Source organism: Oryzias latipes, chromosome 15 (assembly GCF_053564925.1).
Source record: "Oryzias latipes strain Hd-rR chromosome 15, Olatipes_Hd-rR_3.1".
NCBI classification, from domain to species: Eukaryota; Metazoa; Chordata; class Actinopteri; order Beloniformes; family Adrianichthyidae; genus Oryzias; species Oryzias latipes.
This window is the reverse complement of record NC_136251.1, coordinates 3825001-3847646: the sequence shown is the minus strand read 5'-3', so window position 1 is coordinate 3847646 and position 22646 is coordinate 3825001. Positions and strand designations below refer to the sequence as shown.

The 22646-nt window shown below is 41.3% G+C and overlaps 2 protein-coding genes across 17 annotated transcripts in view; one reads left to right on the top strand and one right to left on the bottom strand.

Annotated features, from left to right (window-relative positions):
- The window catches only part of LOC101156601 (gamma-aminobutyric acid receptor subunit pi), a 130588-nt gene extending 108063 nt beyond the window's left edge, over positions 1–22525 (bottom strand). The window contains exon 1 of the mRNA XM_078932085.1: positions 22389–22525. The gene's annotated coding sequence lies outside the window, so the exon portion shown is untranslated. The remainder of the gene's footprint in view (positions 1–22388) is intronic.
- Positions 22327–22646, top strand: part of cfap46 (cilia and flagella associated protein 46) — a 128884-nt gene continuing 128564 nt past the window's right edge. For 14 of the 16 annotated variants that reach the window (XR_013647849.1, XR_013647851.1, XR_013647850.1 and 11 more), the window contains exons 1-2: positions 22327–22477; positions 22548–22646. The exon at positions 22548–22646 is cut by the window's right edge and continues 26 nt beyond it. Coding sequence is in view for 10 of the 16 variants with exons in the window: in XM_078932078.1 (XP_078788204.1) it covers positions 22429–22477; positions 22548–22646 (148 nt within the window). In the remaining 6 variants the exon portion in view is untranslated. The remainder of the gene's footprint in view (positions 22478–22547) is intronic. The other 2 variants (XM_078932080.1, XM_078932081.1) reach the window with 1 other exon arrangement.

Below are 22646 nucleotides of genomic sequence, written 5' to 3'. Positions count from 1 at the left end.
GCCAACCCAAGTGGACCTGAGTCTCCAGTGCACCTCCACCTGAAGGCCACAAACCACTCGTTCGAGGACAGTGAAGTCCGAATTCTAGCCAGAGAGAAAGGATGGTTTGAGCGAGGAGTGAAAGAGGCCATCTTTGTCAAGAAGGATAAACCTTCTCTTAATAAGAATGGTGGTCTCAGGTTTATTCTTCCATCCATCTACGGCAGTGTTTTGAAACCTAAACAAACCAAACCAGTTCCACCTGAGTCGTTAACAGCTGAAAGAGATGACCAGTTGGGGAGGGAGTCACTGGTTCCCCAACCCCCAGCTGAGGACAAAGGACTCTAAACGACCCGAAACCAATGAGGCTAAGTTGGACAATACCATCCAGTTTCAGGTTTGACTCCTCCCCCATGAGCGCATATATACCAGCTCTTAGACCAGCCAATTCAGAATTGACAAAGCCTCTTGGATAAGAGGTGAAACGTCTTCTAACTTTAAATCCAAGTCCAGATGACAACCCCTAAACCTACTACAAAGGGGGGCTGTAGTTTAAAGTTAAGACCTGGGTCTTGTTTACATTAATTTTATATCCTGACAGAGTGGCAAATTCTTTGAAGGATTCCATAATCATGGGTAGAGTTTTTGTAGGGTTGAGATATTATTAGTAGTAAATCATCTGCGAATAAGGAAAGCTTTTGTTCTTCTGCTGAAACTTTTACTCCTTTGATGTCTGCTCTTTGCCTGATCCACAGCCCAAGAGGTTTAATTTATAATGCAGACATGTTACATCCCTGTCTAGTTCCTCTCTCTAAGGTTATCATCTCAGTGAGGTCTCCATTGATTTTAATCCTGGCAGTTGGTTTGTTATATAACCCTGAAATTGTCTCAATAATTGATTTGTGAAAGCCACATTTGTCGAGTACTTTGTATAAAAACGTCCACCTCACTGAGTCAAATGCCTATTGGGCATCCAGGCTTATCACTAGTGTCTCCTGTTTTTGTTGAACAACTTGATGAATTATAATTAGTACTTTCCTGATCCAGTCCTGTATCTATCTTTGTCTAATGAATCCTGTCTGGTCCTTATGTATCAGCAGTGGGACAATTGTTTCCAATCTCCTTGATATTATAGAAGTGAATAGTTTGTAGTTGATGTTTAAAACACTAACTGGCCGGTAGTTAGCACAATCCAGTCAGTCCCTCCCTTCTTTGGGGATAATAGAGATTATTGCTTCATTCCAAGACAATGAAGTACTTTTCTTCTCCATCCCATCACCCAGTTAAATGTTTTTAATAAGGTTGGAATTAGGTGAGTTTCCATCGTTTTATACCATTCTGGACTAAACCCGTCTGCTCTCGCCATTTTTCCTCTTTTTATTTTTCTGATTGCCAATTGAATTTCTTCACGGGTAATTGCTGAAATCCATTTTTCATTTTGCTCAACCGTTAGAGTCAGTAAATCTAACTGTTTTAAAAATGCATCTATTTTTTTCTCACAGGATGAGATGCTAATTATTTTTCCTCTCAGAACTGCTTTTAGAGCATCCCATAGAGTTCCTGGTCATAACTCGCCATTATCATTATGTACTAAGTATTGTTTCATTTCATTGCTTAATTTGTCTTTGATATTTGGGTAATTTAAGATGTTATTATTTAATCTCCAAACAGTGGATCTTTTCTTTCCTGCCAAGTAGAGACTTACTATAACTTGGTCAGAAATTATACAAATACAATATCACTGTTTTTCACTCTTAGTAGGTAATTTTTGAACATAAATATGTAATCTAGACGAGAGTACGCATTATGAGGATGTGAGTAGTGAGTATATTCTTTTTTTGTTTGCGGTTGTTGTTGTCAAATAGTGAAATGAGACAATTACAACTTAGTTTTAGGATGAGGACCGAAACTCTGTGCCAAATTGGTACAAGTACCATGTAAACAAAAAGTGGATTTCTGTGCTTTTTGGCGGGCTAAAAAGAACGAGTGAGGCCGTGCATAGTGGCATCATGGAATACTGAGCTTAGGTAAAAATGCTGAAGGCAAAACAATTGAAAGTTCTGCTGAACTTCACAGCAAAAGGTTCAGATACAGCGACCTGATGGATCAGAGCGATTTTTACAATGCTCTAAAAAAGGACTGTTGTCATGGCGATGAGTGGTGAAATACGTAGTTACTTCAGCGAGTGTGAAAACTGAGATTCAGCGCTGAAGTGCAGACTGCCATAATGAAGGAAATAAATCATCTCAGCCGCATTCAAGCGCTCCTTTCCTCCCTGCCACGCTGCTTCATTACAGCTGCATGTTTCTAAAAAGCACCAGTTTAAGCACCGTTCAGACATTTGAAGTGTTTTAAAAGTACCAGTTTTCTACAGTTAGCTATGTTGGATATAAATGGCATTCTCCTTCCTTAACCGCACATGCATGGTGATTCTATTTCAGGTCCCTTAACCGGGACTTGAACCAGGGCCTTCTTGCTGTGAGGCAAGAGTGCTAACCACTGCTCCACTGTACACTGATCATTAAATAAAGTTTGCTCTACCATCATTAAATAAAGTTTGCTCTACCATTTTATTCATTTGAAAGGTATGTTAATATTCTGAAAACGTTTTTTCTAAGTCATACTCTTTAAAATAACATTGTCTCTTGTACTGCCTCCGGATATATATCCGTATTGTGACATGTGTATTTTGATAGGACAGATTCGCGAGGGGAGGGGGAGGGTGCAGAGCTTCACAGGTTAAAATGCATAGTATGTTGTCCACCTGGTGGTATTGTGTGCAGGTGGAGATTGTAGAAATATGTGCGGCTGTCATTAATGAGCTGTATGAGGAAGTGGTATCACTTTGAAAAATTAAAGAGAAATAATCCAGAAGATCTACAGTCTACAATGCCTCTCTGTCCCTGCCATGAACCTTTCAAAATCTGTGAGATCTTTTAAGCCGAACGCAGTGAGCGCAGAACATGAACTTACACCGGAACGGAATTTCTCCGCCAAGATCAAATTCAGATTTGGCAGCGTGCTCAGTATTCAGTTTGAAAGACCTTTCACAGCGCGGACAGAGAGGCTCTGTGGACATGGATCTGCCACGGAATTATGGCGTGGTGTGAAAACAGTTTATGAGTCCCAGAGGTTAGGTAGTGAGCTAGCCTAAAAATTCAGAGCTAAGTTAAGTGAAGCATTGCAGTAGTTGGAAAAATCATATAATTAAATGTAACCTAAAGTCACAAAATCAGTATGAAAACAGTGTAGAAACCACAAGATCAAAGGTAGCACAGATTTATGGGCGGGTCACCAAAACTGAAAATTATGACGTGATTTAAGGCAGTGCATGCACAGTGAGGGCCGGAAGAAAAAGTTCACCGGTAATAAGGATTTATAGAACACCGGCAACTTAAGTGCTTTAAAGAAGACATTTAAGGTCCATTATTTTAAGAGACTCCAGGAATAACAAGCATCACAGTTAGTTCTTTTACCCTTTGTCAATTGTATTATTTTATTTTTGACTGCTTAGTTTTAGAAACAGTGACTGTTACATCCTTTTATTTCCCATGCTATCCTTCTGCAACCAGCTTAAATTTTTTACGTCTACAGTTTTTGAAAAATAAAGTCTGGCTAAAGCAGAGGGCCTGGTGTCTACCGTATTTTCCGGACTATAAGTCGCCCTTTTATTCATAGTTTGGCAAGGGGTGCGACTTATACTCCGCAGCGACTTATATTAGAAATAAATTGAAATAAATATATTGTTAACCCACCTGTTATGTTCATTTGTAAGGAACAGAGATGATGTTCCTGGGCCAATTTGATGCATGAGGTATGTTAAGTGTTAAGAGTATGTTAAGTGACTCAGAGTATCAGCAAATCTTTTTTTACAGTAAGATCTTGAAGGCTAACAACATAATATTCTATTTTCCAATGATTTCATAGATTCAGAAATGCAATAAAAATGACAACTGTTTCTACAAATACGGGATGAAAACAGAGTATTAGCCCTTGTGCTATTATAGGCACTTTAACGTTGGGAGTTGGGTCATCTAGACCCACTAGACAGTACTCAACCTTTTTTCTTCAATGATTTGTGAACCTCACTGGTGTCCATGGATTACTTGAAATCTTTCCACCTTTATCCACTTTTGTCATGGTAGGAATAACACGTCAAAGTAAGGGTGGGGTCGTCTAAGATAGTACAAGGGTTAGTTGGCCAATGATGCTTCATGAAAAGAATAAATAAATAAGTATGAGAAAGAATTACTGTGAAATTATGAGATAAACAGTCTGCTATGATTGTGTCATGTGAGGTTGTGAAAGTTATTAGTTCTTGGTCCCAGATTTTGTCAAATAAATTTCCTGTCAAAATGCGACTTATAGTCCAGTGCGACTTATCTGTGTTTTTTTCTACTTTATAATGCATTTTTGGGCTGGTGCGACTTATACTCCGGAGCGACTTATAGTCCGGAAAATACGGTAACTTTGCCATGGTATCTAAACTTTTAAAATATTAGCAATGTCCTCTTGTGCCTCTTAGGATCCAATCAATTTAAACAAGAAAAAAAGGTTGTGAAAAGTCTGTTTGAATGCAAGGTCGTTTCTTTTGCCTGAACAAACCAGAGACAGAGGGAACAGTTTAGCATGGTAATGCATGCCGGAAAAATTGAGGAACATTCTTCTCATAGTGAGCACCTGAATGTTCAGTGGTGTTGTATTGAATATGAAAGATGGTTTGTAGCCAGCTCAACTTGTAGGCATGATAAGGGAAACCGGGAGGAATACCAGAAATGAAAACTAGAAGTATTGATGGCTGACGACAGCAGTCTGAGCGTGACAGATGACAAGAGACGTCCTGATTCTACACTAATCGAATGGCTTTGACACAGAAGAGCGGAGGCAAGATCCACCAGGCCAGCTGTTTACCCTTAACCCACATCACAACAGGGTCAGCATTCCAATCAGAAACCAGCAAGCAGGATAAATAAAACACTAAACCCTTTTTCTGTTCTTTAAATGTTTGTGAAGCAAGGATTTAAAGTCACCAGGCAGCCCTGTTGCTGTGGATACTAACTCTGTGTCAAGGCCAAGTTTCCATCCAATTTAGTTCCAATTCCAGCTGGGAAAAATCAATGCAAATTCATTCCAGCATCAGATTGGATGGTTTTCTTATTGAAGAATCAGGGCTGAATTCTAGTAAAAGTCAATTCAGAGGCAACATCATCCCCACAGCAGATGCTTTTTGATCTAAAACACATTTGACCTCAAACTCAGCATCGAGGATTAAGAAACATAAATTAGTAATATTTGAGGATCATTAGATTGTAGTTCTAAAAATGGAATGGTGATTCCCATGTTTTCATATGACTGGGGACAAAAGAGTGCTTCGGATGTGTTGACAAACCTTTAGAAGTGAGTTAAATAAAGGATAAAAGGTGTGAACTGTAAAAGTGTAAATAAAAGAAGCTTGGCACCAAGATTTTATAATTGGCTAATCTTTACAGAATTAGACACAATCTGAAAATTCATGCAGTGACAGATTGGGCATCGAGTCAGTTTTTGCTGAGGGTGCATTGAGGGTGCATTGAGGGTGCCTTCAGATCCAATCTCCTATGGAGGTTTTTCTGGAGCATAATTAAAAATAAAAGTCAAAACCAGAAATGCTTTTTCAATTTCAAAATGAAGCTGCATTTGTTGACTCAAAATTAAAATGAAAAAGCAATCCTCCAAACTGCTTTTTCTTTTTCTTCTTCAACACTGCTTATTCTGTCACTTAATTAAAATGATAAAGAAAATGGTATTTGGCATTTCATTTTTTAAAAATTCTCTAGTAAATGTGTAGCAAAATTCATTTAGAAATGTCTAATTTGATCATTAAAATGAATTAACAGAAATGCTTTTTCATTTTCACAATGTAACTGCATCAAATGAATCAAAAATAAAATTAAATGTCAGTCCTTTAAAATGCTTTTTCATTTTCTTCTTTAACATCGCTCATTCTGTGACATCATTTAAACGAAAATGCAAAGAGGGGATTGCATTTTCATTTTCACATTCACCCCGCATAAACTGTAGCAAAACTCAATACCAGTGCTCACTGTTCTCCGCACTTTGCCCTCCCAGCAGTGTTGCCAGATTGGGCAGTTTTGATTCTAAATTTGCGGGTAATAGTGGAGTAGCCAAAGTGTGATTTTGACTAGAATCATTCATTTGGTGATACAAGCATGAAATTTGGTGTGAATGTGCTATGTAGGTCATGTTTTAAGACAAAAGTGCTAGCCATCAAGAATTCAAAGATGGCGGCCATTATTTCCAAGATGGCCACCAGTTAATGGAAAAACAATGTTAACCCATAAAGCGCTCAATGTTTCACATCTTGGTGCAAAATTATTGATATATTTGCCTTCTTTGGTGCATCTCTGGTGCATAAGGTAGATTTCCTGCACAAATAAATACTATTTATACCCTTACAGCATCAAGAAGCATTAATACAGTCATAACAGTCATAAACACCATTGCTTTCTGCCAAAAAGTCCTCAGTTGATAAATAGAGTAGAATATTAATAAATGTTAGTAAAAATGATAAATTAATAAAGTATAATAATAATAAATAGAAGATAAATAATTCATTGTTGCCCCTTAAAGGGACTGCTAATACCGGGGTGGTAAAAAGGATGAGCTCTTTTTATCTAAAAAATACCCCAACGGCTTGCGAACCCCAAAGCCTCTGTTCCAAATTACGAAACAGCATCCAAGAGTAAAGATGTAAAGAAATCAGTCGTCACCATGATCAGTCGCCAAGTACTCAGAAGACGTTCCTGGAAAAAGTACACAAACTCACCCTAGTGCTAGAGGAAATGGGCAATCCATTTGCAGAAGAGATAGATGATCTTTTAAAGCTGGATACAAATGACATAGTAGATCCTTCTGCTGCTCAACTAGTTGCAACGCATCATGAGAGAGGAAAAGAGCAGTTCGAAACATTCATGGAGAAGTTGCAGTCTGATAGAGATTTCTTCTACAAGCCAATCAAAAAGAACAATACTGGCTTCTTCAAAACTGGGGCAAAGTCATCCAAAGTATCTGAGACTAAAGTACTTAAGGAAGACTGTCAACTGTTTTCTCGCCTGTTTGTCTCCTGTCAAATAAGAGGATGTGACCTACAAGAATTTTTCAGACATGAGAACCAGCCTTACCCTCCTTCACTCAGCAAGAAAGGTAACATACGTGCATGTACTAAGGCTGATTTGGTGGATGTTCTCCAGGTGAAAGTGAGACTACCTGAGTCAAAGCCAGACTCGGATGTCCTCATTGTGGATGGTTCATCACTGGTAAATGCAGTTGTACCAAAGACATCAAAGACGTTTGAAGAATATGCAACGAAGGACATCCTCCCCAAAATAGAAATGTACAGTAGAAAACACAAGAGAACAGACATCATCTTTGATGTATATCATAGGTCAAGTCTGAAGTCAGAAGCTAGATCAAAAAGAGGAAAAGCTATCAGGAGGAGAGTTACTGAAAAGAGTAAAACGCCTACAAACTGGAAGAGTTTCCTCCGCAACAGTGCTAACAAGACAGAGCTCTTCCACTTTCTTGCTGATGCAGCAGCTAAAATGACTACAGAAAATGTAGTCATTGTGACGAAGGAAGAAGATGCCCTTACGAGTGCCATTTACACCAACATGAGCCTAAAGGAATTGGCTCCCTGTACACATGAGGAGGCTGACACACGTATATTCTTACATGCCTGGCATGCAGCTACAGAAGACTGCAAATCTGTTATGATCGACGCAAACGACACAGACGTCATTGTGATTGCCATATCACAGATGCCTTCTCTCAAAGCAATTGGCCTGGAGCAAATGTGGATTAGATTTGGAAAAGGTGAGCACACTAGATGGATTCCTATTCATGACCTGGTGTCCATCTTAGGATCAGAGAAGACCAACAGGATGCTATTCTTCCATGCCTTTACTGGGTGTGACGTTGTGTCAGGTTTCAATGGCAAAGGGAAAAAGACGGCATGGCAGACATGGGATGTCTTCAATGATGCCTCTGCCACCTTTGCAAAACTTGGCCGCAGGCCATCTGAGATTGAGGAGTCTGATCTACATGTTCTGGAAAAATATGTGGTTCTTATGTATGACCGGTCGAGTACAACATCTTCTGTAGACGAGGCAAGGCTTGATGTCTTTGCGCGAAAGCAGAGGTCATATGACATGATTCCACCAACAAAAAGTGTACTGAAGGAACATGCCAAACGAGCAGCCTACCAAGCAGGTCATATTTGGGGGCAGTGTGTTAATCGTTAGCCAGAACCTCAGTCTCCTTCCAAGTGGGGATGGTCAAAAAACGGTGATGACTGGGAAGTTGTATGAACAATGCTGGAACCCATTTCCAAGAGCTGCCGTGAACTGACAAAGTGTGGATGCAAGACAGAGTGTGGTGGAAGGTGCAAGTGTGTAAAGAATGGACTATTCTGTACTCTACTCTACTCTGTAGTTGCCCTTGCCAGAATTCCTAGGAAAAAAAACTGATGAACAATGAATGGACTTTTGGCCAGAGTAGGTTGAGTATTGTTTGAAATATGGACTCTTAGACATTGGCATATGTAGCAAATGACGCAATTTGGCGGCCATCTTGTAAAATGGCTGCAATATTGGACCCTCAGAATGATTAGTGGTGTTCCCACATCAAACCCAGACAAAGAGAACTCATCAAGTATCTGAGTAAGAACTTTAATGGTACGTAGTACTGCAATATTCTGCCTTAAAAAGGACCATGGCCATCTTGGAAAATGGCCGCCATACTGGAATTTCAAGTGGCTAGTACTTTTTTTTCAAAATCTAATGCAAAATAAATAATTATGCCAAATTTCATGCTAGTATCATCAAATGAACGATTGTTTTACTTATCTGTCCCACTATAAAAATGGTTTAGAGGAGTAGTCAAAATTTAGGTGATTTTAGGGTCGGTTTGGCAGTTCTTATTTTCTCATGAAAATATGTTGTGTGACTGTGTGGCTGTTGGAGTTCTGCGAAGCTTCTATGTACTGGAGCTCCGTGAACGCATCAGGCCGAGTGTGGGAGGAGCTACCAGCTAATGATTTTAGCCGGATCGCTACATGGTGCGGTGTCTGTGTCACTTACTATCTCACTTACAATGCATGAAGACACGGGGAATGTTGAGAGATCAGGTTTAGTTATTTTGAAGAGTTCTTCATGGTAATCATGTTTCCATGTTCGAGTTCATCCCACAGATTCTCCCAGAGAGTCTCTGCTTCAGTTTCCAGGCATGACGGCTGCTGCGCTGCAGGCTGCGGTTTCCATCTGTCTCTCTGACCGAGTCTGAAAGGTGGCTGTCCAGCATTAACCCGAGAGGGAAAATATTAAAACCAGATTTATGACAATTGTATCGATGAAAATAAAAATATATATGTCATAAGATTCAGGAGAAGGTTTAGGATCAGGCTAATGCGTGTCAACAACAACATTTAGCTTTGGGTGCATTTAAACTCTGTACTGCAGGCAATGCCACAATGTGCATCTTGGCTGTAAATATGTGGGAAAAACTTCAGCCTTTATTTTGTCTGGACACGATTGAAAACACAAATTGATGAGTGAGTGCCATGAGTGCACGGTTTCTCAGGACTGCCCGAAGCAGCACTTCCGCCTTCAAAAGCTGCCTCAAAGCTACTCCTCTGCTCAGAGAGTCGGTTCTCCCGGGAGACACAGTCAGACTAAGGTCTGAAGCGTCTTCAGTAGCGTTGTACATTACAAATCACCCTTCCCTTCACTTCACTTCACACAAACACGAAGACTCCGGCTGATTTGATCAGACATGATTGGCTCACGCAGAGCATGTAGCCACACCACGTGAGTACTGACGTCATCGCCCCGCCTCCCCCCTGGAAATGCTCACTGGTAATGAATTTTGCTACAGTTTATGCGGGGTGAATGTGAAAATGAAAATGCAATCCCTTCATTGCATTTTCGCTTTAATGATGTCACAGAATGAGTGATGTTAAAGAAGAAAATGAAAAAGCATTTTAAAGGACTGACATTTAATTTTATTTTTGATTCATTTGATGCAGTTACATTGTGAAAATGAAAAAGCATTTCTGTTAATTCATTTTAATGATCAAATTAGACATTTCTAATTGAATTTTGGTACACATTTACTAGAGAACTTTTTGAAAATGAAATGTCAAAACCCATTTTCTTTATCATTTTAATTAAGTGACAGAATAAGCGATGTTGAAGAAGAAAAAGAAAAAGTTATTGGTGGATATCTTTTTCTTTTTCATTTTGAGTCAACAAATGCAGCTTCATTTTTAATTATGCTCCAGAAAAACGTCCATTATCCCCATGCTGCTGCTGGCGTTTGAGCAATCCAGAGACATCTGTCATCCCAAATAAACCCCTGAGAATGAGTAAATACTCTGATTAACACTTATGTATCATGTGCATGCAGCATTCGTGCACTGTTAGTAAGGGTGTGTAGCGTAGGGCCACTGTGACAGCATCACTCGAATGTCATTTCTTTATTCTTACAAATACTTTACGATACATTTACCACACACACAACAATTGTGCACAACAATCTTACATTCCATTTTCAAGGATGTCCCTTAAGCACATCATTGTATTGGTGTGTACAGCCTCACGGGAACGGCAATACACGCCTGTACTCACCTTAGATGCAGCCCCTCCTCTCTATCAGGTGCCTATCATGGTGTAGGACCCCAAATGCAGGAGACTGGGGTTGGTAGCAGAACCTAAAACATTTAGTAAATAAATTTAAACATGATGAGAAAGAACTGGGCTGCACGGTGGCGCAGTGGGTAGCGCCACAGCGCCACCGCTGGATCTGCTCCAAGGCCCCCGGTTCAAGTCCCGGATGAGGGACATGAAAAACACAATATCAATGGGGGGCCTTTCTGTGTGGAGTTTGCATGTTCTCCCCGTGCATGCGTGGGTTCTCTCTGGGGTCTCCGGCTTCCTCCCACCGTCCAAAAACATGCTTCATAGGTTGATTGGCAACTCTAAATTGACCATAGGTGTGAGAGTGAATGGATGTGTGATTGAGGATGTTCTACCCTGCGACAGACTGGCTACAAGTCCAGGGCATCCCTTGCCTACGCCCAAGTGGCCGGGATAGGCTGCAGCAACCCCGTGACCCCGAAAGGGAATAAACGGTAAAGAAGATGAATGAATGAAAATGAGAAAGAACTGAAAACTAGACTTACTTACTTTACTAAAGTGAGGGTGATCAACAGAAATGAGAACAGCTGTGAAGGATCAACAACATGAGCTTGGAGTGACTGACAAGGGAACAACTTGAAACAAAACATTACAAGAACCCACAAAAATCAAGGAAATAAAACTGACAGCCAAACTCAAGACGACATACCTCACAGTACCCCGCCCAAGAAAGGCGGTTCCAGATGCCTCAAAACAGTAGGAAGGAGGGGAAATGGAGGACGGCTACAACAAAATCCAAAGTTTAGGTTCTTTGTTGCTTAAAAGCAGTGAGGGGTAAAGACACACAGAGAACTCCTCCTCAGGAACAAACAGAAAGAGGAGCAGTCCAGTCAACTCTCCCTAGGGACAGAAAACATTAAGGGGAGCAGCCCCGGCAACCTTCCTCTGGAACAGGAACCACAGCCGAGAAGAATAAACGGCGACCATCCTCAGGGTCAGGGAAACATGAAGCATAGTCCCGGTGATCCCTTTAAGAACAGACACATGACGAAGACAAGCAACCTGCCTTACGATGGTGACAGAGACCACCTGAGGAACAAATACATAAAGACAAATGGCCCCTTTGCCCCTGCACAGGAATGGGAGACTTGATTTTCCTTGGGAACAGATTGACAGGATGTGGAATGGCATGACTTGAACACGGCTGCACGGAACCTACTGGCGTGGTGGGATGTGCCATGGCATGAACTGCAGTGGTGACAGAGCCACTGCAGCAAAATTCTCTCGCTGGGTCCAAGGTGGTCAGGTTATGTTGTGAGGAACTGGTGTTGTCGGACTGGGCTGCATTGTGCACACCCCTTGTGTATGCCTTGACTCACTCTTAAAGGAGAACACAGTCTACCAAGACCAAGGATGACTGGACAATGAGGGGACTCTATGGTGAAGAGGCGGAGGTACTCGTGATGGTGATCCAATGTGATGACTGCTATGTCCTGAGTCAGGAACCGGATCTGGCCGACCCCAGGAGTCATCCGTCTAGAGCAGTCACAGCCACCCGGGCGTTGCAGGTGAGCAAAGGAAGCCAAGGGACACTGTGAGAGTGAGCAATAGCCAGGTCAATGAAATTCCCCACCACCACAGAGTCAATCATAATCGGTGTTTCCGCTGCTTCCAAAGTTTAGGGAAATTGGCAGAGTAAAGGTGAGAACAGGTTCACTCACTGATTTTGCAGAACGTTATGGGTGGCAATTGGGACAGGTGGCCTGGATGGCTGCAGTAGAGGCAGAGGTCCTCCCGGAAACATCTTGCTCTCATCCCAGGAGAGAGCCAGGTGGAGCCGAGTCGCATGGGTCTTGTGGTAGGAACCAGAGGTCCCTGGGAGAAACGGTAAGCAGGATATGAAGATCACTGAGGCTGGGTTAAGCGGCCACCAGGTTCTCAGCAGGTTTTCAAGTTTGTTGGTGAGAGCTATGAGTTGATCCAAGGATAATCCCTCATCGCGGAACGCCAGTTCTTGCTGCTGCTCTGTGGTGAGTCCCTCACAGTCACCAGCGAGCAAACAGAGTCGGAAATCAGAAGATAAGGTCTGGATATCGCACCACATAGCACCTGGGGTTGCTGGGAGATGTGGGCTGTTTAGAACTCTGGAGAAGGTTTCTGCCGATGACTAGAGGGGGAGACAGAGCTCTGACTTCTGACACATTAATTATTATGTTATGATGTTTTTAGGAAAGAAAAAGTATTTCTATAGAAATGCATAGATCATAGACATATAGAGAAAAGCTTTGATTATTTAAACTATGGTTACATCAGCCTTTTGCTTTGCTTTAATTTCATAGATATTTCTTAAAGCCTGACAGTAGTTGAACTATTTTTAATAAACTTATTATGTAAACAAGCTTTAGTCTCTGTAAAAGTTTGAAATCATTTTAATGAACCTTTCAAAAATGCACCAAATAACACTCATAAAATATGAATGTTAGTTTGATCATTTTCTAGGATTTCTAAAAATGTGTTTTTTTACTTAATATTTATACCTATATGAAAAAATCCGATTTTAGAATGAATAGGCCTATATTTAATGTTTTATCGGACATCTGAAATCGAAAGAAATCATCAATTTCATTCTAAGTTTAGGGCTTCTGCTTCTGATCAGAAGGGAATTACAGCAGAATCTGTATTTTTGAGGCGAAACAACACTTATAGTTTAGTTGCTCCTTGAGACTTTTCCTTCTGGTGTTTGTATGAGTTTCACACATGAAAACGGTTCATTATTCATAACCATTTGAAATATAATTAATGTTTCATTGGATCCTGCTAGTTTAACATCTCAAGCATGTGCTGGTCTCATGGGACTTTCACAGCTGTTGCAAGCTGTCCTATTGGGAGTGCGATAATACATGTGAGCTTACTGCACCCAGCAGCTTTGATTCATTATAAATGAGAGGGGGACTGTGAAGGAAGGGTAGCCTACCTTTATGCAAACCAACAGCAGATCAGAACTGAACTGGTGAAAACACTTATGCAATCAGAAAACAGGATGTCTGAGGAAGACATCAAACCTTCCAGAGGAGAAGTGCCAGGTCAAACATGTCAACCTGTGAGCAGAATTCTGCAGCAGATGCAACACAGAGCTTTCAACAGTAAATATGATGACTGTGTTAATTCTTTAAAACTCAGCATTACCTCCAAGCATGCACAATAAAAAGACATCCAAATCACCAACAAAGCCCACGTTCTTTTATCCCTACCTACAAAATGCTGCAGATTTTATCGTTCCTCCATATTTGAGCTTAAAACGCCATCGGAGTGTCCTCCTGTGAACAGGAGCTGTGAACATGGTGCAGTTAAGGGATCTGCTCTGTGTGCCATTTCTAATTCTTTTCCACATTTTTTTCCCTTTTCAGTATTCATGATGATGGTGTGATCATAAAAGCTGCACGGAAATTGTAAATAATGGTAGGTCTGTGATTTAAGCTTGAGCTTGTTCCTTTTATTCTTACACTGAAGTGTTTTCATCAAAAACATTTGAATAGCAAAGTTTTCCCTACACGTTAATAGAAAATCTACTTGGACCTGCTGGAGTGGAACACAAATGTAAACTTAATGATGTAAAAACAGATCCAGTCTTGTTCTGGATCAATGGGAAGATGTGACAGTTGTTTCTCATCTTTTTTTAAAGCACTTAAGAAACAGAAATAATAAAATGATGCCACTGTTTGCAATCAGACTCAATTAAAAATACCTGCATTTTTTTAAGTTTTGTTTTTCTTTATTTACCTGAGAAACAAAGTGAGATGATGGCAACACAAAACTTTGTTAATTACAGGTTAAACCAGCAGAAAGACATGAAAAACCCATATGCACAGTATGCTTTTCAGGGACTTATTAATCATCATGGAGCACCATCTGTGCGCCAGACTGCCTGCTTAGTGAATTTGGGAAGGTAATCACATTGTCTTTTGCTGGCAAGACAACGGTTTGAAGACGAATTGTTGCCTGTTTCCGTTCAAAACACAAATGTTGTCTCTGGTTTAGATGTAGTCAAGTCTCTATCATATTAATATAGTTAATATTGAAAGTCGAAAGAAAAATATAATTTTTTGTCAGTAGACACAAAACTTAAAAGCTTGTCATTTGCATTTAGTCAATTTGATATCATAAAATACATCAAAAATGCATGAAGTATTGGTTTGAAGAGAGTTAAAATAAGAAATACCAACAAATGACAGGACGGCCACACCCAACAAGCATGTGATGGGGTCAGGAAGGGTTACAGGAGGATACACTTTTCTCTCTGGTTTCCCTTTTTTGTTCCCTTTAATATAATTGCTGGATCGTGAGTGGTTGATATGTATGGGACATGAATCCAGCACCACCAGACTGAAGCCTCCTACGGCTCTCTAGTTTACTAAAATAACTATCATGTTCTCAGACTGTTGTGGTGCCTTTTTACACCGTCAGGTAGAACGAGCAGGCAGGAGGAAGAGAGCAGCCTGAACACGCGGAGGGGGCGTGTCTACAGCTGTGAACGAAACCAGAGTTTGTTATGGGATGGAAAGTTCTTTTAAAAAGACAGTCAGTGGTGATCTGGTAGGTGACACATGAACGCCCCCCCCCCCCAGACTAAAACCACCCATTTCCGTGTAAAATTGATTAAGTTTGCGTTAGAACGCCCCTACTATCCTGTCCACTGTCTGCTATGATGACCATATGTTGGGCTGTCTGTGTAGAACACGCTGGAGGGGGGGTTGCACGCCGGGGGAAACAACTTGGAGCTGCAGAGGTGTGAACAGGTAGAGAGGAGGGGGCGGGGCTTAGACTCACCGCTGTTGATTCCAGACCCACAACAAACTAACAGCTGCTTCCTAAATAAAATAGTTCTCATCCATAAAATTAATATACTTTATTGGGTTTACTGGATTAAATAAATAAATAGACAGGAGTCTGCATCAAAGTGAATTTATTTCCATCATCTCATTCATCTTAACTCTGTATTTGACAGACGGAAAAGTCTATTCAAGGTTGTGGAAAATGGAAAAAAGATCAAAGGAAACATCCCGCTCATAAATAATTAAAATAATTACTTAAATAAATATCCTGACAGCATTTTGAATCAATACAAGTATTGCCAAATAAACTATCACGATATTTCGGCGAAACGATTGTTTTCTAACACACCTAATGTTGCAGCTCCCTGTGCTTTCATTTCCGTGGGAAACTGATCCATATGGCTCTTTGAGAGGTTCAGGTTGCTGACCCCTTTCCTAGGGTAAGTGGTAAAACGAAGAAGACTTTAGGTCCAGATGCCATGATTCAGCTTCAAAACAAAGTAAAACATGTTTTTCCCCTCTTGAATCAATACATGAAAACCTTCATTGATGGGTGTTTTCAGGGAAATTCACTCGGCGTAGCAAAATGTTCCCATGCATCCATCCATCCATCTTCCTTTGTTTATCCGGGATTAGGTGGGGGGGCAGCAGTCTAAGCAGAGATTCCCAGACTTCCCTCATCCCAGCCACTTCCTCAAGCTCCTCTGGGGGGATCCCGAGTCGTTCCCAGGCCAGCCAAGAGTCATAGTATCTCCAGCGTGTCCTGGGTCTTCCCCGGGGCCTCCGCCCAGTAGGACATACCCTGAACACCTCCCGAGGGAGGCGTCCAGGAGGCATCCGGACTAGATGCCTGAGCCACCTCAACTGGCTCCTTTGGATGTGGAGGAGAAGCGGTTCTACTCCGAGCTCTCCGCGGGTGACCGAGCTCCTCCCCCTATCTCTACGGAGCACCCAGCCACCCTACGGAGGAAGCTTATCTTGTATTCGGGACCTCGTTCTTTGGGTCATGACCCAGAGCTCATGACCATAGGTGAGTATTGGACCAAAGATCGACCAGTAAATTGAGAGCTTTGCTTTTTGGCTCAGCTCTCTCTGCGACCACATAGCTATGGACGCTGCTACGATCAGCCTGTCAATGTCACGCTCCGGTCTTCCCTCACTCGTGAACAAGACCCAAAGAATGTTAAATGTTCCCAATCATGATTATTTGGTCAGCTCTAGTGGAAGAAAGAAAAGCTGGACCAACACTAGCATGTATTTTTTTCATGCATTTTCTCTGAAAAAGTTTATATGATTTTTTGTCTTTCCAAACATTTTCAGTGAATCCTTTTAAACGTAAGTCCAACAACCAAAAATCGTCCTTTAAAAAAATGCACTGTTTGTGTGTCTATAGCAGGCGAGTCTGGCCAACACATTAAACAATGTTGTCATAAAGTTTGAAACATTCTGAGCTGCTTTTTTTATCGGTCTGATAATTTTGAAACCTACTTATTCCTGTTCACGTCACAGGAACTTGGAGCCAACCCAGCTACTGACGGGTGAAGGTGCAGTGCACCCTTGACAGCTCTTCAGTCTATCACAGGGCCGCACAGACACACAACCACTCACACTCTTGTTGTTGGAGAAATCCAGAGTGCCTGGAGCAAACCCACACATGCATGAGGAGAACATGCAAACACCACAGAAAGAACCCAGCTGGGAGGCAAGAGTGCAAACCACTACACCACCATGCAGCCCTCATTAACATAATGTGAAAGTTGTAAAAAAATATGTTTATTAAAAGAAATGTTTACCACCTCTTCACACACAACACACCAGCTAGAGATGAGAGACTGTGCTTTAGACTCAACAGCATCACTCTGCATTCTGTCTGATCGATAAAAGCCTCTTAATCACATCGTCTATTTATTTCCTGCAGCCGTTCTGCACTCACAGGCTACCCAGCATGGGGGTTGTCCTCAGCTCTGACAGGCTGTGGGTGTAGGAGGACATAGACCGACAGGTGACAAAGAAACTTAGCAAACTTAACTTTTAGATGTGAAGTCACATCTTCCACAGATGGAATATTTTGGTCACCTGTGACATTTTTTGTATAACACTTTGTGTAAATACTTTCAAAACAACCCGGCATTTGGCTCCACAGGAACATTACAGGGTCAGTCCAGCAGCAATAATATATTAAGGCGGCACCGCAGGCCTTCATACCAGCCGCCTCCCGTCAATGTTTGTCAAATGACTGTGTGAAAAATGAGACAGTTATCAAATCTCTACCTCGATAGCATAAATCAATCCACTGGGCAGCCACTTACTCCTGGATTCTCCCAGTAAAAGAGTAAACCTTCAACCTCCACCACAAAATTGATCTACAGTGTGTTATTCCCACACTCCAGCAACAATGTGCACATGCAGCCATAACATCTGCTGGACCGGGTTACTAACAAGGCCTTTAAACTGAAGAGCATAAATCAGTTTCTCGTAGTTGGTTTGCAGCTCCTCCAGCATCCCTGATGATGTGTGTCAACTTTGCCCTCCAACAAATTGATCCAGTTCTTCTTCTCATTATTCCTCTTCAATTTCAGCAGGCAGCCTGTTTGCCAATTATGCCATCCAGGAAACAAGCTGCTATATAAATATCAGTTTCACTTGGACTTTTAAGTGTTTACAACAAGATGAATACTCTTTATACACGTTTTACAAATTTGTCTGTAGAGCCACTAAGGAGCAATTTATGTGCTTTAAAAAATAGAGAGAGATTTCCTTATTCTGTAATTTAGGCCTTAAACTGAGAATCCATAGAATGAAGAGCCTGAAAAATACAGTCAGGACCATAAATATTTGGACAGAGACAGATTCTTTTCTAATTTAGTTTCTGTACATTACCACAGTGAATTTTAGATAAAACAACTCAGATCCCATTGAAGTGCAGACTTTCAGCTTTTATTCCATGGGTTGAACAAAAAGATTGCATAAAAATGTGAAAAACTAAAGCATTTTTTAAACACAATCCCTTCATTTCATGGGCTCCTAAGTAATTGGACAAATGAAATAACTACTTTACATGTTTCTGCCAACAAGCCTCGTAATCCTACGGTCACAAATACAACTGCCGCCGCGCAATGGAGAGGCATTGGCAGAATCTTTAAGATTTAATGCCGCAGCCTAATTTTGTAGAAAAATTTTTTTTTTGTGACTTGTTCTGTCCAACAACTGAGCAACAGATGAGCGCTGAAGGCTTTTTGTGATGGACAGGTTTTACTATTAAAAAAAGAGGTTAAAAATCTTCGGAAAACCAGAGTGTGAATTTGTATAAACCCTCTTTTTGTTTTTAATTTATTTGTTACATGTGTGTGGGGGAGGGAGAGGGGAAAAGTGTGTGTGTGTGTGTGTGGGGGGGGGGGGGGGGTTGAAGAGAATAAAAGGGAGAGAGGTGAGGAAGTGGGGGATACAAGCACTGATTTGAATAAGTTATTATTTTGAGCTGAGTAACAATTATACCAGATCTGCTGAAAAGACAAATATTACATCAAAGGTGAAAATCTGACACGAAGATGAGTGGAAAACATCTGTCCATCAATACACTGTGGGTGAGGAGGAGGGATGAAGCAGACAGGGAGCAGTGTGGCAGTGTGCACGTGGGGGTGGAGATACATGCATGCTGCCAAAGTGAACCGTGTGTTCAGAGTCTGTGATGGGATGGAAAGTTCTAAAAAGACAGTCAGTGGTGATCTGGTAGGAGACACATGAACACCCCCTTCCCCCCCAAAAAAAACAAAACATTTCCGTGTAAAATTGATTAAGTTTGAGTTAGAACGCCCCTACTATCCTGTCCACTGTCTGCTAGGATGACCGTATGTTGGGCTATCTGTGTAGAACATGCTGGATGGGGGGGTTGCACGCGGGGGAAAACAACTTGGAGCTGCAGAGGTGTGAACAGGTAGAGAGGAGGGGGCGGGGCTTAGACTCACCGCTGATGATTCCAGACCCGCAACAAACTTACAGCTGCTTCCTGACAAAAATTGTTCTCATCCATAAAATGTCAAATTTCATGAATGTAGATGGCGGCTCTCAGGTGGGGATGACGCCATTACAAAATCAGCCAACAGCTGGGGTGCCACAGGGCGGTGGTAGCCGGATCAACAGCCGACAGCAGCTCTGATTGGACAATGTGTAAATGTTTCTGGACAGTGGTCCAAATGAAGCACCACCGGCCGCCCAGTGACCCGGAGAAGGAGGGTCTCGGGGCAGGAATGCTCAGTTTAGTTTAGAAATCAGCTATTGTATTTTATAACTGATTTTATGTTTTGTACAATTAGTGAAGTCCGTTTAGACAACTGTGTTGTAATATTGGACTGTATGAATAAAACTGAACTGAACTAAAAAGGGGGGCGTTTTGCCCCACTGGTTATTCGCAACTCAGATTTTGAGTGCACATTATAAACTTGTCCATTTACACTTTTTTAGACAACATGCCTCCCAAGGAACTCAGCAGGGGCAAAGCCCCAGTGCCCAAGAAAACGGAGGTCCAAGTGGTCCAACCACAGCAGGAGTCTTCATCAGATGAAGAGCATCAACACATCATCAACGCTGTCTCCCCATTTCTATGCAGGACCCACTGTGGCCATGTCAACAGCCCTCGTTGAGAGCCAACAACGCTGCTGTAGGATTTCTAACATCATACGGTGGCAGTGGGACAGCAGGGGAGGGGCTGGAGGGTGGCGGTCTGAAATTGGCCGATCAGACAATATTAAGGACCTTTGAGACCCTCCTATCAGTAGATTATGGTGCCTCCACCTTCCTGCCACCCGCCCGTCACTGCACTCCCACCATCAATCTCCCAAATGTCCCTGGGCAGCGGCTGACCACTGTTAAAAAAATCATCTGTTTGCCATCAGATTTTTACTTATCTTTAAAACCTCTGTGGCTGCCGCCGTGCGGCGTGTAAACATACAATGGCCGCTTCCCGATTATAAATGTTGCCGTTGAATGTTGATTGAGGTCACCGCACGGTGGAATTTTGGGATATGTGACTGTAGTCTAAAAGGTAACATATCGTGTTTACGCGTTTAAAAGTGTCACAGTCGGAAACTACAGCAGACAAGTCTGATGAGATAAAGAGAAGTAGTGTAGGCACTGCAGAGTGGGAGTCAGTGGATTTGAACAGGTAATATGTATACACTACATTGCCAGTTCATTAAGAGCACTGGACCACGACTAATGCAGTCCAATACACAAGGCCGCTAATAAATCTCCTTCTTGCGTGTTCTCTGATGTTTCACACTGGCTGGAGAAAAAATGCATTAGTTACACTTTGTTTTCAGGGGTTTTGATAAACAGTACAAAACAAAGTGATCAGTGGAAAACTATGAATGTTGATTTCAAAAAAGCTAAAAAAAAATGAACTTGTCAAGGTTCAAACTGGAGTTTTAGCAGTCAGCTGCCTCTAACTAGGCCTACTTCAAATGTGTGTATTCTTAGACTTAAGGCCAAATCTAGACTTTCCTTCCTCTTTGTTCCCCAGGTTTTGCTGCATTGGAACAAACTTACATTTATGGTGTCAAAATTCTGATGAAAGTAGGTCAATCAGTCACACGTTAGGTTTCTATTATGAAAGAACTGAGTGAAAGGATACAGAGTGAAGGCAGGCAACAAAAGTACAATTTCTAATGAATGGATTTATACTTAAAACAGGATCTATCAAGCATAGAGTATTTATGTCAAATTCATCAGAAGTATGAAGACAAATATTCTCCGTTAGTGAGCAGAAAATTTCATACAAACCTATGGCTCAGTGGAACATTTCACTCTCTTCAAACAAATGTTCCTATACTTCAAAACTACTGCACATCAATGGATTTGGTTTACAATGATTGCTGCTTTCTTGGTTCAAGTTTATTCCAACAACTGCAAGTTAAGTGCAAGAATCGGGAAGAAAAAAATCAAACTGATTAAAATGGCCAGGTAGATGAGTAGAGTAAGGTTCACCTCAGATTTGGGGCTCTAGAGGGAAAAAAAAGAATTTGACTTTGAGGGAGAGATTTTAAGAAACCAGAGGCATATTTCTGCTTTTTGCTGAAACAAATCCTGACTATGTGACAAACGGTGTTAGGTTTCTGGCAGTTTATCGGAAAAAAAATCGTCTTTTCACACAATAAGCGATGACATCATCACTCAGGCTCCTGAACATTCTGCTCTATTAACTTCCATTAAATCCATCCATTCCATCCATAAATTAGATGAAATTTGCATTCAATCTAAACTGTAATTGTATAAAAACCATTAGGTATTTTATGATAAAATAAAAAACTGAATACAACAGGAATAGCCTCATCTTTGTTGAACATATTAAAGGTCGACTTGTTTCTTAAACTGAAAGTAATCGGCCTTTGACGAATGACACTGATGTGTTACTATAATGATATTTCATCCGGTCAATAAAGTAGACCAATTTTATGTCTGTTTTTTTTAAACTAGCTAAGCTAAATGTATAAATAAGGTGTTTTTTCTCAAACATACTTTACAGCTAAATATAAAAAAGTGAATTCGTCCCAATAAACAAACAAACAAAAGAACAACTAAAACTATTTTAAAGTAAAAAAAATCTCAACTAAATGTGTATATATAAAAACAAATACGCCCAGATAAACAAGCAAAGGGGGGAAAAAACAAAGAAAAGAAACAAAAACTAAGTGAATGAAAATTATTTCAAAGTGGGCTTTTGAAACAAGTTTGTCCTTTCTGTTGTTCCGTAGTTGGGTTGCTGATTGGTTGCGTAGCAACGTTATTCTAACACCAGAACAACTCCGCCATAGTGTATTTCAAAAGGTAAAATGCACCAAACTAAAACCAACCAACACTAGTTGAACGTTCATCGACGTCTGATTCTTACCTGAGAGGTGCGAAGGCCTGCCGGGAACCTTTGAGCAAACATGGACCTGGACATCCGTCAGCATCTTATCGAAGCACAGCAGAACCGAGGTTTGTCTTTGACCGCATCCGTTATTATAGAGCTGCCACAGGGACCGACTCGGGTGTTGTCTCCACGCAGACCCCGCGGCGCTGCAGGCCGCCTTCCGGTCACTGACCTCCGCCGGAGCCGCTGCTGAACTCCGCGGAAGGATTCCTCGAGTTCCCGCGGATCTGTACG